General features: G+C 39.2%; 1 protein-coding gene across 14 annotated transcripts in view; it reads right to left on the bottom strand.

Annotated features, from left to right (window-relative positions):
* The window catches only part of map2k5 (mitogen-activated protein kinase kinase 5), a 235,386-nt gene that overhangs the window by 81,233 nt on the left and 137,305 nt on the right, over nt 1-16,848 (bottom strand). For 8 of the 14 annotated variants that reach the window (XR_010330021.1, XM_064335653.1, XM_064335647.1 and 5 more), the window contains one exon: nt 11,038-11,070. Coding sequence is in view for 12 of the 14 variants with exons in the window: in XM_064335653.1 (XP_064191723.1) it covers nt 11,038-11,070 (33 nt within the window). In the remaining 2 variants the exon portion in view is untranslated. Of the gene's footprint in view, nt 1-11,037; nt 11,071-13,973; nt 14,004-16,848 lie in introns of all 14 variants that reach the window. The other 6 variants (XR_010330020.1, XM_064335646.1, XM_064335644.1 and 3 more) reach the window with 1 other exon arrangement.

Raw genomic sequence — 16,848 nt, 5'->3', positions numbered from 1 at the left:
TTGGCCACTAGTGCATAAAATCTAAGGATGGATATGCAGAACTACTAAAGATCTACAAAGCAAAAAGTAAGCAGTGTACCCAGTGTCTCCAAATCTACCCAAATTGTGTAAATTACGCATTGCTGTAAATCACAACATAATCATGTATTTCACCACAAATCAACTGTTTTGAAGAAACATTTGCATCATTTTCAAGTGGGAATTCCAAGCTTTCAGTCAGTAGAGCAGTCTAAAATATCTCTCTCAAGATTTCTTCCCATTGGGAGTGTTTTACCTTCATCACACGTCCTTCATCACACGTCTCCAGTAGGGCTGTCAAAAATATTTGAAGTTCGAAAACTATTCGAAATTTTTTATTTTATTTTTTAAGTTCGAACCTAAGTTTGAGCATTCGAACATTAGTTTTGGATCCTGCGTTTTGTAATTAACATGAATATACAGGCTTTAATTTCATGCGGCGAATCATGTTCATGCATGCAAAGTTCATTTCCTGTGCTAACGTTCCTCTGCCAACAAAAAACGTTCTTCCCTGGATCCAGAGCAAGTGGATCGTCTGGCTTTCCTTGCCAAAAACCTCCGGTGATACTTTCAGCTCCATGGACACCTAACATTACTGGTCAGCTAGCCTCGCGAGCCAGTCTCTTTTTTCACTTCGTTCAACAGATCTGGTCAACAATTTAGGCTAAATAATGTTCCCATGGCAGGCTATGTTTCCTTTCTGTTCTGAAGATTTTGATAAAATTGGATGATGAAAAACCCTCCGTTCCGCTACCTCAGGACGCCTGGCACCTCCCCCTCTTCGCACCTGCACTTCCTGAACATGTCTCCTGTCTGTTCTGGCCCCACGATGGTGGAATGACCTCCCCGTGGAGGTCAGAACAGCTGAGACACTGACCCACTTCAAGCGACAACTGAAGACTCACCTCTTCAGGCTGCACCTCTCCCCATCCCTCCCTACCTCCCTGTAATCCCTAAATTGACTGTAAGCTTAGGGTTGTAACTAGGTAGCTGTTTCGTAGGTGACTTAGTTAATGCACTCGTCTTAACTACAAGGCCCTCAACAACCTAGCTCCCCCCTACCTCTCCAACCTCCTCCACCATCACGTCCCCTCCCGATCCCTCAGGTCCGGTGATGCCAACCTCCTGCAAACCCTCAGGACCAAGCACCAAACCTGAGGTGATAGGGCTCCCTCCCTGTGGAACGCACTCCCTAACCACATCAAAGATGCCCCCACCCTCCCATCCTGCAAAACCGCCCTCAAAACCCACCTCTTTAGACTTGCTTTCCCCAGCTAACCCCCACCCCCCTATTGTTTTTACTGTTTTTCCTTTTAAACATAATTTCTTTTATTCTTTCACCTAATAAAGTTTTATTTATCTTTCCCCCCCCCCCCCCCATGTAAAGTGCCTTTGGGTACTTAGAAAAGCGCTATATAAATCTGAGGTATTATTATTATAACCTTATGTACCTGCTATTTGGGGGTTCAGGCCTGGTGTTTGCTCTGTCTCGTGCCTTGCTACTCTGTAAAGTGTCTTTGTGACAGTTCTCTGTAAAAAGTGCTACAATAAAATTTAACTGAATTGAATAAGAGCAGTTGACAAGCACAGAGAGTCATTGAAGGTGGACACAAACTCTTTACATGTGGACTATGCCATCAATGTAGGGACCCGTCTAATGTAACAGTGATTTTAAGTGACTTTCTCAATGCTGTTTATATTTTGATCTCAATAGCACCGCCATGTGGTTCAATCTAGCTATGACTTTAGAGCTGGAGTGTTGATATAAATTTTAACTTTATGCCAAACCATTTTTGGAATTATTAGCATCGTTAACAAGACATAAAATGTCTCTAGGTTGAAGAGTGTAGAAGTTATGATTGATTAATAACTGCAATTTCAACTATTAAGCGCCACCAAGTGATGAATCGGCATCAAAAATACCCCTGCATTTCTGCAAATAACTACCTTCCACTGTCCCAAGTTTCACTGAATTTGAACAGAACAAATCCCGAAAAAGAGGAAAACATCATGACACAGTAAAATAACAACTAAGCCCATTCAAAACAATTTGATTCAATCAGCTTTCCTGCATAAACAGAAAATTAGTGGTAGTTTCTACATTTTTGAACTGATCGACACCGTTCAAATTTTGTTTTCTTCATACTGATGTGAAGTACATTTCAGTTGCAATCCTATAAACTAAGTCAAGAATTATTTAATTTGAATAATTAATGCATGAAAACAAAAATTTTATTTAACACTGCAGCCCGAATTTTTCACATGGAAACTTTCTTTATACAGCTTTTAAAGGGAAGTGTCCCCTGACCATATTATCACAAGTTTTATGGAAATCGGTCAGTTGCCTTCAGAGGAGTTGTAGTTTAAGTGTATTTCAGAAAATTCAAAATAGCTAAAAATCTAACCAGACACACTTTCAATGGTCCAACACTGTTTTTGGGCATGAGGAGAGGAATCCAGGGACATTAGCCCCGTCTCTCTACAACAGTTGGTTAAAAAATTATTACCGTTTAAATACTCTAATGCAGTGTTGTGCATGAATGCGCTAAAAGACCGGCGTTCATTGAACGTGCTCATACTTCTGGTGAACGGTGAACTGAACATGTCCTTTTGCAACTAATTGAACGTGAATGTGAGCGTTGTTAACTCTCGCGAGAGTTAACTACCAAATTATTTTTATCAGAGTACTGACGTTCACAATTGAATGCTTTACACATTCCTCAAAAATGATGTCTTAATAAACATCTCTGCAATGGAGTTTATATCGAAATAACTATCAAAACCTCAGAATAAAATATAATGAGAAAGTAATTATAAGAAGCTCATGATACACAAACTCCTGTATCCAATAATAATAATAATAATAATAATAATAATAATAATAATAATAAATGGAAGACTTGATTCACATCAATTTGTAGTGGTCTACAACCTCCCCAGACATTCCCATGTCACCCCCCCTGCTCACTGACCTCCACTGGCTACCTATTATGGCTCGCATCAAATTTAAGACCTTGGTGCTTGCATACCAGGCAGCTAAGGGGTCAGCACCAGGATATATCCAGAGGATCATCAGACCCTACACACCAGCCAGACCTCTCCGTTCTGCCACCTCTGGACGCTTGGCACCTCCCCCTCTTCGTGTCTGTACTTCCCGCTCCCGTCTGCTGTCTGTCCTGGCCCCTCGCTGGTGGAATGACCTCCCCGTGACGGTCAGAACAGCAGAGAATCTGACTACCTTCAAACGCAGACTAAAGACTCATCTCTTCAGGCTGCACCTCTCCCCACCCCTCCCTAGCCTATAGTTTAGCTCAATGTACCTAGTTAGGCTAATACGGTCACATTAGTTCTTATTTGGCAGGATTGTTTTTGTCTGATTCTGATTAGGCAAATGTGATTTCAGTGCTAGTTTGTACTTGGCAGGATTGTTTGTTTGTTTGCTGAACAGGTTACTCTACAGGGTTGGAGTTCTGATCTATGTGGTCACTTCTGGCACTACGATCTTTACTTAACTCTAGTTTGTTTCTTTTGCACCTCTGCACCTTGAACTAATGCACTTGTTGTACGTCACTCTGGATAAGAGCGTCTGCTAAATGCCTGTAATGTAATGTAGTGAGTGCTATAGTAGTTGTAGCTGTTCTCATATACCCCCCAGTAAACCAAAGAATAATTAGCTGGCCAAACATTATCAATGGTCTCGAAATTATAATTAGCCAAAACTGTCAGATGTAGTGGGATTTTTATTGCATCCACTTCATCGGCAGCAAAAAACACCAACGCAATATCTGCCATTGCTAGACGAGCAGGCTAGTCAACCAAGAAGTGTCCGACTTTTTGACTCCTCCCCCGACTGCAATCAGCTACACTCACCTGTTTTCGAGGCGAGCCGAAAGTAATCTCAAATAAGCCTATATATAAATTTGTTCATAAAAGTCTGTCAAATATTCATATGAACTGGCTTCAGCAGTACTTGTAGCTGCATTGCTAAAATTATAGCCGGTTTCACTAGCCATGCTGGCATGCCGCATAGACATATCATTTCTCATAGAAAACGTAGTTTGTCCACCTTTCACTTCACAGCAGTGGTGATAAAACTAACAAGAAGTACGTGCTAGTGTGTTGTTAGCCTTTACTGATCCCTGTATGAGGTTTATATGATATAGCTAGCATAAGCCAATAGCACTAACCCATAAAATTAGCTTTTTAACGGTACTTGGTTAGTCGAACAATAAAAATGAAAGCATTTGATTATGGTCAACGGCACCAAACATTTCTGTTGCACCTTCAATAAACGGCAAAAGTCCCGCTATAGGATTGATCATAGCACATCTTCCAGCTAGCGACTGTAATGAAGCCAGTGGTGGAGCCTGTACCAGCTCGATTGGAAGCATATTAATTTTTTATGTTTTTGAACTTCTGCATAATTTGGTTTATGCAGGCTAAATAAAATTTCCATTGCATCTACAGTATACCTTTACTGCACCTCTTTTTTTCCACTTTCTGCATAAAATGACATTGTTTAAGTGGTAAAACATAAACTCACATTGTTTCTTCTTGGCTTTTAAAAGTAATCTTGATTCTATAGTAGTATACAGTAATTAATTTAGTTAGTCAACAGCTAACATTAGGTTAGATAGCTGGAGTTAGGCTAATAAAAACGTCAAACTTTTTGCTTTTGGCACATCTGGGTATAGAAATATACTTCTTTAAAAAAGAAGGCTAGAGTAGAAAGGAGAAACTGCACGACAAGTAAGTTTCCATAAGTTATAGTTATAGTAACCGTGGCAATGTTAACAGTCAGCTAGCTTTTGCTTTAATTCAAATTGATGAAAAGCTTTCTGTTCTCTAGAAATCAAGGCAGTTTGCACATTATCAGGCAACAATTTAAAAGCCTGTAACTTAGGTTTAGAATTTGTATGTGGTTATATATGGCACAGAAATTGCAGTACAGAATTCATTTTCATCCGCAGACAGAGCCAGTAAAAAAAAAAAAATCTACATAGCTATAGTGGCTTTAATGTGTTGCAAATAAAATATTTCGATATTTTCATTTTTAGATAACATTCAGTGCAATTAGTGTGGTTGTGCTAAGGTTTCACTGCTTGGACCCCTAACAACAATAATAATAATAATAACAACAATAAAAATCTGAAAAAAAAACAATTGGATTTCAGTAGCTTTGCTGAAATAACTGGCTAGTCGTGTTGACAAATTTGGCACACATTTTTGATGTTCATTTACGGAGTGTACACACATATAACACAATATAAATACTTTTCGAGGAATAATGAGGTATAGCTATGTACTGGCCTACTGTTATATTTTGGTAAATGGTGCTCCCTTCTGATGAAATTTGCAATGCAGGACATAAGAAAAAATTAAAGCTGCAAGCGGCGTTGGGAGGGGTCCAAGCATTGGCACCATCGTGCCCCCTATGGAGCGATTTTAAAATGGCTTTTTCCTCATGATCTTATGCCTTCACCCAACATATCTACTGAATTTCATGATGATTGTATAAAATATTGATGACTTATGGCCAATTTTGGGCTAAGAGACGCTGTCGGAATGCTTAGTTGCTTCGCCATGGATGTGTCCTGGCCGCTTGCCGTAAAGGCCTTTACTACGTCGTAGCACTTACATGGCATGTCGTAACACTTAGATGGCCTGGCATGTATGTAGAGCTGCAGCGCTTCCGCACCGCAACTAAAAAAGGCGTTAGATTATTGTTGTCACAATACCAAAATTTTGACTTTGATACCAATACCAGGTTTAGTATTACGATACTCGATACTGAAATGATACTTGAAACTTAAATGATACTGGTTCGATACTCGGTACCTAACAAAACTGAAATTACCTTAAGAGAACAGAAACATAATGTCCACAAGGGTTGACCTTATTTTCGATTTTTCGAGGCTTATTAACAACCTTTAAGTTGAAGCCTGTTCAACAAATTAATAAGCATAGGCCTATAGTGTTACAACACTAAACAATAGAAAAATGTATTAAATAAATTTCGATAATCAAACAATTGTAAACTAAATAATCCTTAAACAGGTCTTTCACATTTAAATAGATCTAAAAAACAGCATATTTTAATAACAATACAGCATCTTCCTATAATAAAATATTTCCAAATTAGAACACCCATTACTACTGAAGTGAACTGAGTCGAAACTTACGCTGGATCAACGAGTAAGTGCACAAGCGCAACGTCACCTCACTTGGCAACCTTAGTTGCTACTGCCATCTAGTGAAGATTCTGACAAATTACACTTTTCATCCTCTCAATCAGTAATGTGGAAGACACATTTCCCTGGCTTTTATATTTGACACAAAACTACCGAACGTCAGAAAATTCTAATACGGAACCGTTTCTTTTTTTTTTCTTTTTTTTTTAAGTACCGAAAAAGTGCTGGAGTTTTGGTATACTGTGCAACACTACATCAGACACATATTCCAATCCATTGCTCAGCTTAGCAGAGAATGCACACTTCAGAGCGCCTTGGAGACAGATAGAATAATAATACATATTTCAAATAATAAATACGACATTGAAAAAAAAAAACTAAACGAAATATCAACTTGCCATCCCTGCAAGCTGCGCGCACAGTAGCCTACCTGATCATTTATTTTGACATTGGCAGCCTACAGCATAAATTGCGTCTTTTGTTTATATTCTATATTAGCAATTGCCGCGAGAAATTGCAGCTACACAAGAACGTTTGTTATATTATGGTAGCAACGGAACGAAGCGGACTATATATATAGGCTATATTGACCGTCATTTATTATACCAGCGTGTTCTCGCGCGTTTGTCGAGAAACTCAAATACTATCAATAAAAATGGTTTAGCTGTATCTCAGCATAATGGCGGATGGGGATGGGACTAGCCTATATGAAAACAATTTTCAACTGTCAACCACGTTTTGGCAATATTCCAACACTCTCGTCATCACTGCTGCATCACAAAAACACTAGTGTACAATATCCCCATTATATAATACCACTAACCAATTTAAAGACACTCAATTTCAAAAATAACGTATAACCATAATATTTTGAACAGTAATACTTACATAGCAATATGACATTTTATCTGTGTTCAGTAGTATAGAGACAGTAAATCAATGACAAAGTCCTATCCGCTTCTGTTTTGCGTCAGAAAACGATGTCAGATAGGTCTATAAGCAAAGATATGGCTTCGCTATGCCCCGAAGTCCTCAATAATAATAGTACTCTCCAAGAAATTATGAAAATCGTTGACAACGTTTCGTTAGGTGCAGCGTCTTTTAATGCTGCCCCAGATGCGCAAGTGAATGCGATGATAAGAAAATGTTCCGTTATGCTGACCGATAAAACGCTATTCCAAAAGCAAAATCAGACATGTTATACATCGTTAGAAAGCTTATACTCTCACCTACTGAATAAATGAATTGTCAATCAAGCCAGGCTGTACTAAAAAGGGCGACAATGCTGTAAACAACAGATGTGGTGTTACGCACAGCTATTTTTGAAGGTAGCCTACCCAGGCATCACAGATGCGCGTATATTTCACAAATGGATTGTCCAAAACAATATATGACCACTCAGACTCAAAAGGGACACCTCTACGCGTAAAACCAACGGTTAGTCCCAGATATTGACTGTAGAATGACATGATATCATTATTTAAAACGTTGTCTCGTTTATTTCGTTACTCAGTGAGCAGCGTTTTCACTGCCGTATTGGCATATCTTAGGACTAATGTCAGGTTTATCTTGTTGCTACGGAATACGATGATTCATCCTCTCAAAGCTTTTACTAACAAACTTTTAGAAGCAAAAAATGAAATATCAACTCGCCATCCATGCTAACTGCTTCCTACGCTCAGAGTACCGTATTATTTATTTAGACATTGGCAGAGTACAGCATATATTGCGTCTTTTGTTTATATTCAAATTGTTTTATTATACCAGCGTGTTTCCGCGCGTTTGCACAGAAACTCAAAAACTATCAATAAAATGGTTTAGCTATTTCTCAGCATAATGACAGATTCAAAGACTAAACGAACTCACCCGATACTGTCTTCAAATGGATCCAGGCTCAAGAAAAGTAATCATCCTCTCAAAAAGCTTTTACTAACAAACTTTTGGTAGCCTAGCATGCACTCTGGCTGGCACTGTCTTCCATTGCTTCCCCGACGTTCAGACCCTGCCCTCACTGATAAAAACTAGACCCTACGGTGTCGGATTACTTGCCTCGCCATGGATGTCGCTTGCCGTAAAGAAGTTTACTAGATGTCGTAACACTTAGATTTGGAGCTCCAGCTCTTCCGCACCCCACCTAATAAAAAAGTCCAAATGGCGGGCAAACAATATGGCGGACATAGGTGGTCCCAATAGCAAAGTTGTAGAGCACATTCAGATGCATTGGTCAATGAAGTTTTGTGTTGATCTGACTTACAGTGTGGGAGTTATGACCTTTTAAACATGACCCTTTGTTATAGCGCCACCATCTGGCCAACATGGGTAATTTGTAGTGCCTGAGTAGTGGGGGGCCATAGGAACCCACCTACCAAATTTGGTTTTCTACAACTTATGGTTGCTGAGCCTCAGACATTTTAGCAGAGAAAGCTTCCACTCCCCAACTAAAAAGTCAAAATGGCGGGCAAACAATATGGCGGACATAGGTGATCCCAATGGCAAAGTTGTAGAGCATGTTCAGATGCATAGGCCCATGACGTTTTGTGTTGATCTAACTTATGGTGTGGGAGTTATGGCCTTTTATGCATGACCCTGGCCGACATAGGTAATTTTTAGTGCCTGAGTAGTGGGGGGCCATAGGAACCCACCTGCCAAATTTGGTTGCTCTAGAAACTTATGGTTGCTAGACCTCAGACACTTTTAGTGAGAAAAATAAGAAAATAATCCAAACAGATAGCACATAGGTGTTCCCAATGGCAAAGTTGTAGAGCATGTTCAGATGCATAGGCCCATGACGTTTTGTGTTGATCTAACTTATGGTGTGGGAGTTATGGCCTTTTATGCATGACCCTGGCCGACATAGGTAATTTTTAGTGCCTGAGTAGTGGGGGGCCATAGGAACCCACCTGCCAAATTTGGTTGCTCTAGGACTTATGGTTGCTAAACCTCAGACACTTTTAGCGGAGAAAAATAAGAATAATAATCCTAACAGATACATTAGGGGTCCAAGCAGCGAAGCTGGTGGAACCCTATTGGAACCTAGCTTCGCTGCTTGGACCCCTAATAACCTTGGCTTAGGTCATCTCTTCTGAAATTAACTGAACAGATTTTCCACTAACAAAAACCAGTTGAACTACGGAGGCCTCCGTTCTCAGTCAGCAATTAAAATCAGTTTAAACGCTGAGCTAAATATATAATTTATTATCGGGAGCTTGCCATACGGCTAACAAGGGACGTTCTGGGGACATTTGGTGATCTGGCTTCTTGGTCCTCTGTATATTATGACGTGACGTTATTCTCAGGATGTTCTTAAAACGTCCTTAGGGCGGCATTCGGCGACATTCGCTCAACGGCCCATCTTGGTTAGGATATAACATTATGTTCAGAACTCTCAGAGGGATTTCTCTAAAAAAACATCTGTTAATGCTAGCAGTATAACATCATGTTCAGTACTTTGGGGGATACCATTGAAGAGGAGCCATTTTTACCGTTACAAGGATATTTTGTACCTCAACTTAAACTGCACGAGAAACAAGTCGTTTATACTCAGAAGCTAAGGCAAAACGTAATGTTATTGTTGAGAAAGTATAGCTTTTCTTATAAATACACATAAGTAATATTGCCTGTTTCGTCAAATTAGGCCTAACTTTTAAACCCATGCTTAACGTAAAAATAGTGCAGCAAAGTTATAATATACATTAGCAAAAACTAGTTACTTTAACCCACAGTTTACCACTTACACCTACAGCACCGATACAAATCACAGAAATGCCATGCCTAAATAAGTTCAATAGTCTTTAAAATTTGGTGACCTTTCTTCTTTTGTTGTTTCTTGAAGACATTTTCGTATGTAAAAATGTAACTTCTTGACCATGAGAGGTAATGGCATTATATGACCATCAGTAATTTAAAATAAAGTAGCCTATACAAACCAGAAAAGAAAAAATGGTTTTCTTTGCATTTTCATTTTATGTTGAAAAGTACTGGACATATAAACACATGGTGAAGCTCATTATAAAACTTCTAACAGTAGCCTATAAGATTTGACTATTTGACTACATTTGACTGCTCAATTATGTAGGCCTATGTGTGAACTAATAGGCAACACAGGAAGATAATTATTACTTGTTTAATACAAATGCTTATTTCAAAATTTTTTGTTTTATGTTGATATTACATTAATCACATATTACATGTATTAAGCCAAAAAATAGAAATTTTTGTGTGACATTGCATTAATCATCAAACAGTGTTTATCAATGAAATATATACATAATTTGTGCCAAGTAAATTTTACATGAACCTAATGGTTATATGACTATATTATGATATGTTAACCTAATCAATATTCAAAGGCAACATTTAATCCGGTCACCTTTTTAATGTAAATTTCAGGTAGCATTGGCTTATGGTTGTCTTTTGTTACAACTATGAACATGATTTTTTGGATAGGCCTACATAATTTATAGGGGGAGCATATACACTCACCGGCCACTTTATTAGGCACACCTGTTCAACTGCTTGTTAACGCAAATATCTAATCAGCCAATCACGTGGCAGCAACTCAATGCATTTAGGCATGTAGACATGTTCAAGACGATCTGCTAAAGTTCAAACCAAGCATCAGAATGGGGAAGAAAGGTGATTTAAGTGACTTTGAACGTGGCATGGTTGTTGGTGCCAGACGGGCTGGTTTGAGTATTTCAGAAACTGCTGATCTACTGGGATTTTCACGCACAACCAAGTTAGTTACAGCAAAGCTCTGGACTTCACTATAAAACAAAATTCACACAGTTCACTCCATTAAGGTGGACTATAGTAGGTTGATACTCACCTCATCAACAATACACTGCAATAACTGAAGAGGCTGAAAGAGACAGAGAGAGAAAGAGAGACAACAATAAGACATTAATAAAAATAAATTAAAAAAACAACAAAAACAAACACCGCAAAACAGCACATTCTTCTAAGGTCTCCCTTATTAATTATGGAAGGCTACAGTGGTGTAGGGTTTCATTTGTTGATTCTGCAGGGCAGAGAGAAATAGTTGTGTGTTTCTGACAGTAGGGGCCAGAAGAGTGTCATTTTATCTCATAAGGAGAGCTTCCATCATTTTGTGAAATTGAGTCCAGATGCCAATTTTGTTTTATGTTTGTGTGTGGAAAACCCATTGTGATTACATTGTGGGCAGAACCAAAAGGTTCAGAGCAGCACGAAGTTAGTTAGTCATTTTTAGGAAGAAGGTGATCCTTTGGACATTTTTATTCAAACAAGCTCAATAATAGTCTGACAGAATTACTTAAAAAAAATTTTTTGACAGTTTACTTTCACATTTTTACATTCATCTTGTTATGAGTTTGCAATCTAGGTTGCAAACAAGATATTCATTTTCTTAATTAGATAATGAGCACTACACTACATCCCTGATTGTCTATATCTCTTCAAGCAATAGATGACCTGATACAACACTCTTCATCAATTTCTTTGATAATAGACTTCGATTTACACCTCCAACTGCTCATGTGCAAAACAAAAGGAACCTGTGTGGTGCAGGGTGAATGGAGATCCACAAATGAAATTTAGTTAAGATCATTTCAGTTGCTTTCTTTAAAATTTTGGAGTAAATAGAACATTTAAAAAACAGTTTCTGTGGGGTTTTACACAAATTTTTAGCACCAGAAAGGCTACGTTTTTATTAATTCATATTACTGTCCAAAATTGCTACATCGACTTCTGCGCCCAGTGACCTAATTTCATAAATATTACAAAACTGTCGCAAAACTATTTTCTTGAAATAAAGGACACAACTGAATCAATTCCAACAGTTGTATTTCTAAATTATAGCGGTTTTGTTACATAGGTAAAGGGAAAAATGCATCAAGGCATATTACCGGCACACTGAGAAAAGCGCTAAAATGTGAAAACACGACAAAACACAAAATGGAAAAAAATTGTTAAAAGAAATGCAAGGTACAGTATTTTAAAAGTAATTTTTTCATCAGTCATAACAGACAGGGACCACATACAAATTGGTTACATTTCAGCAGTTGTCAAGTAGTCTATTCAATTTATTCAAAGTCTCAATTTCAGTGAAAACCTCAGAAATATGTTTGAGGTGTTATTGTGCACCCCCCCCCCCCCCAAGTCTTTATCACTTTCATCACATGAAAGTGATAAACAATTCAAAACAATTCAAGTAATTCAAATCAAAGGGTCGGTCATTCAGTAGCTCAACAGCGTGCCAGAGGAGAGACCAACACATTTTCACCTGACAGGGAAACATGATGCCTATTGTCCGGCGGGGATTTTTGTAAAGAAAATGGCATAAACTGTCTGTACTTTTTTACTGATTCAATACTTCAGCATTTTAAATTTAAATATTAAGCCCAATTATTCAGGAAAAGTCATGGAAGGAGGAGGGTAGTTATTCCATTTACAGTCTTGGAGTAATTCTAAAGTCTAAATATCCAATGGCATCACCTTTGGCCATTGACATAGTGTTTGCTGACCAATTGTAGGAAAGACTGCGGTTGGTTGAGCCCCATTTAGTCTTTCACATGATTGCTAAGAGACCGACTGCTCATGAATGACAGAATTTTCAAATTAACACGTGATACAAGCCGCTGTTCTAGTGTGTGAGTCCCGCAGTTGAAGTGTGAACAGTCACAAATGGATTGAGCGCTCACAACAAGTAGTTCCTGTGCAAAAAAGGAAAAGGAAAGTATGCAAATCTGCCTCTGCTAGGAGCATCTCTCGGGGCGGAATCACCAAATGAAAGACTAAACCACTGTAAGCCCAATCAAGTTGCCAGCCACCTGTTCAACATAGCAAAGGCAGCACAACAAGCACAGCCATTGCGAGAAAGCTAAAGACACACCGCCAGCAACTCAGAGAGGAACAAGTCTTGTTTTTCTCAGTTGTTTTGAAGCCTTTTAACAGGTTCCTTAACTGGAAAAACTCTCACAAGTCTGAAAGGCAGCAGGATATGACAACATTTTGCCAGAGTTTATAAAACATCTGGGCCCTTGAGGTATAATTTTTCTACACTAGAATCAGACACACAAACTCAATCACAAAGAAATGGCAGGCCGCAAAAGTCATTGCCAAACCAAAGCCTGGAAAAGACCATAAAGTATAAGAAAACTATCTCCCTAATCTGCGTTCTCTTTAAAATCCTTGAACACCGTATCCTCCAATGCATTTCTTCAGGAGTAGAGGTTGGATTCTACAGGGGGGAGTGGGGAACAAGTACTGGCCCTCACTGCCTACATTGAGAATGGCTTTCAGAACAAGCCAAAGAAAAGAACACTGTTGTTTGACTTTGCAGCCACCGATGATACCACCAGCCACAAAGGTTTGGGCAACAGAACCAATAAAAACCCTGCTTACCAACCAAAGGTTCAGACTATACCTCAAACAGAACAAAAAGGCATAAAGGAGACAGACAAACAGGCTCCCACAAGGATCAATCCTTTCCCCGAGCCTCCCCGAGGTTGTGTACAGGTTGTGTTCAACCTGTACGCAGCCTACCTGAAACTAGGTCCCACAAATTCACTGACCCAATGATATCTGCCCAGCAACTCACACACCCGAATTCAACTCACTGGAGCAGGTACTAACTGAAGACATCTGAAAACTGAAGCAGTACTGAAAGACCAGGCATCTAAAATCAAGCCCAGCAAAAACAGTCCCCAGCACATTTCACCTCTACAACATGAACACTCAAGAAGCTAAACATCCAGCTGAGTAGACACCACAACTTAATCATACCTGGAAGTTATCTTGCCTTTCAAAGAACATCTGAAAGGAACAGTGAAATGGTGGTAAAATCCAGAAACAATCTGCCCTACAAGTTTGCAGACTTTTTTTTGGTTCAACAGTTTTTATTTTTTTTTATTTTTTTTTTATTTAGATTTTATTATAGATTTTCCATGACAGACAAACACACAAGAAAATCAGTATGACAATTCAAGGATGTGGCTATTGCACAGACATGACAAACCAGTGGAAGGAGGGAGGCGGAGGGTTACAGTGTTAAATTATTTTATGCATGCATTTCCATTTAACACACAGTGTGTCCATAGGAACAAATGCATGCGCATGATCTTACATCAACACATGCTTTGCTCCAACACATAAATACACTTATTTATATATACTACATACACTCACCGACCACTTCATTAGGTACCCCTGTTCAACTGCAAACTGCACCCGTTAACGCAAATATCTAAATCAGCCAATCACGTGGCAGCAACGCAATGCATTTAGGCATGTAGACATGGTCAAGACGATCTGCTGAAGTTCAAACCAAGCATCAGAATGGGGAAGAAAGGTGATTTAAGTGACTTTGAATGTGGCATGGTTGTTGATGCCAGACAGGCTGGTTTGAGTATTTCAGAAACTGCTGATCTACTGGGATTTTCATGCACAACCATCTCTAGGGTTTACAGAGAATGGTCCGAAAAAGAGAAAATATCCAGTGAGCGGCAGTTCTCTGGGCGGAAATGCCTTGTTGATGGCAGAGGTCAGAGGAGAATGGCCAGACTGGTTCGAGCTGATAGAAAGGCAACAGTAACTCAAATAACCACTCGTTACAACGGAGGTATGCAGAAGAGCATCGCTGAATGCAAACCACGTCAAACCTTAAAGCAGATGGGCTACAGCATCAGAAGACCACACCGGGTGCCACTCCTGTCACCTAATGAACTGGCCGGTGAGTGTGTGTATATATATATATATATATATATATATATATATATATATATATATATATATATAGTTTATTTAAAAAATAAAAAAAAAGCATTACTTTACAGGACCAGACAAGATGGTTGAGACCAGGAGTGAATATTGTGAGTCCAATAATGACCTTGTTATATTACAAAGAGAAGAGGGCAAGATGTTGTGAGTCCAGGAATGACCTTATTGTGTCCCATAAGCCATTCCCTCCCCTATCCAGATATAAAAGAGATGATGCAGCTTCTTCCATGCTTATAAAGTTCAGAAAATCCTCCAACCATTTATACAAGTTAAAACAATTGGCTTTTCTAACTTTCCAATTCATAAGAATTATGCATTTTGTTGCAAGGCATGCTAATGCTACAATTTTTTGTGCAGATGTACAATGAATGCCATTGGGCTGGATGTCCAGCAAGCATTTTTGAAAGTGTATCTCTAACTACATCCCAGAGGGCCTTAACAGCTGGACAGAGCCATAGAGTGCACAAGGGTGTCCACCTCCCCACAACCATGCCAGCATAAGCCTGAGAGGGTTTGATCCATATTTTGAAGTCTAGAGGGGGTGATGTATGCTCTCTGCAGTAGTTTCAATTGTATTACCCTAAATCTTACACATTTGGACAGTGATACTGAGTGCCTCCAAATTCTGTCCCACTCAAGCTGGAGCGGTTGGTGTGGCTCTGAGCCTCTGAGCGCAGTGCTAATTTCTAAACGACAAGAGAGCACTCAGGGTGCCACTGACACCACTGGAGTGAATTTACAAACGCATTTTCTGACACCGTGCGTTGCACAATTCCAACTGGTCAGTGCGTTAGTTGCACATGTAAATAGTATGTTAAATAGTTAAACAAGCACTCAACCGTCCAGACCCATGGCGCACCTGTAAAAAGTATCATGAGTAAAACTTGGCTAACTATATAGCTAGCTAGCGATGGCATGTCCTCACCTCTGTAACATTATTTGTTGTCCTCCGTGTGTCCATACATCTGTATCGGTGGTACGCGCTAACTAGGTTAACTAAAGTAGGCGAAACGCGAACATTTTAGGGTTAGCTAAAGTAATGTTAGGCGATAAAGCTGTGTTTAAAAATCTTGTGCCATTCGAAGTGGTGATTTTGCGCATGCGTCCTACTAAATGAACCACCACCTGCGCATGCGTCCCACAAAATGTCCTGTTCCTGCGCACCGTGGGAAAAAGACTGTTATGGCCAAATTGGTACTTAAAGTTACAATCTCGAAGATCTCAGTTTCGTTCTCTTTGGCGGTACCAATGGCGAGAAGCGGTAATTGCAGGTGTGTTTTTGGACCTCACTTCCCAGAGATCCAACCGGATCCAACCAGTGTCGCCTGTGTGACGTCAGTCAGTTCGCACCTGGGCCACGCAAACTATAACACTTACTATTTACTGAATAAAAAATGGTTGTTATAAAATTAACGTTATGTACATACTCATTCATTGTCTAACATTAGACTAACTTAAGCTGTCTTTACACTGCCGAGCCGGGTTAAAATGCTGTAGCAGACCTGGGGTAGAATTAGTGATGATCAATTTCCACAGACGTTCTTTATCTACCTTTTGCTCGGTATGAACATCTTTACACTGCAGTGCAGAGAAGAATCCGTGGGATTTGCTGTGGCTCGTGCAATTATCTATCTCGTGCACAATAAATATTGTCTTTCTCATGAATGATTGTTGTGTGATATTTTCGAAACAACTGCCTTGCAAAATGTTACCCCTGGTGTTTCTGGTTTTGCTAGCTAAACTGTTCAAAAAGAAAGCTGAGCTGAATGTTAAATTAGCAATCAGAACAAGAAGAATAAAACAGAAACAAAGGAGATTTCATCAAAAAAAGGCATCAAGGCTGAAGGGACATATGAGGAAGCATAATAAAATAATAACAACG

The sequence above is a fragment of the Anguilla rostrata genome, chromosome 5 (assembly GCF_018555375.3).
Source record: "Anguilla rostrata isolate EN2019 chromosome 5, ASM1855537v3, whole genome shotgun sequence".
Lineage (NCBI taxonomy): Eukaryota > Metazoa > Chordata > Actinopteri > Anguilliformes > Anguillidae > Anguilla > Anguilla rostrata.
The sequence above is the reverse complement of the archived record's forward strand: the minus strand, read 5'-3'. Positions and strand labels throughout refer to the sequence as shown.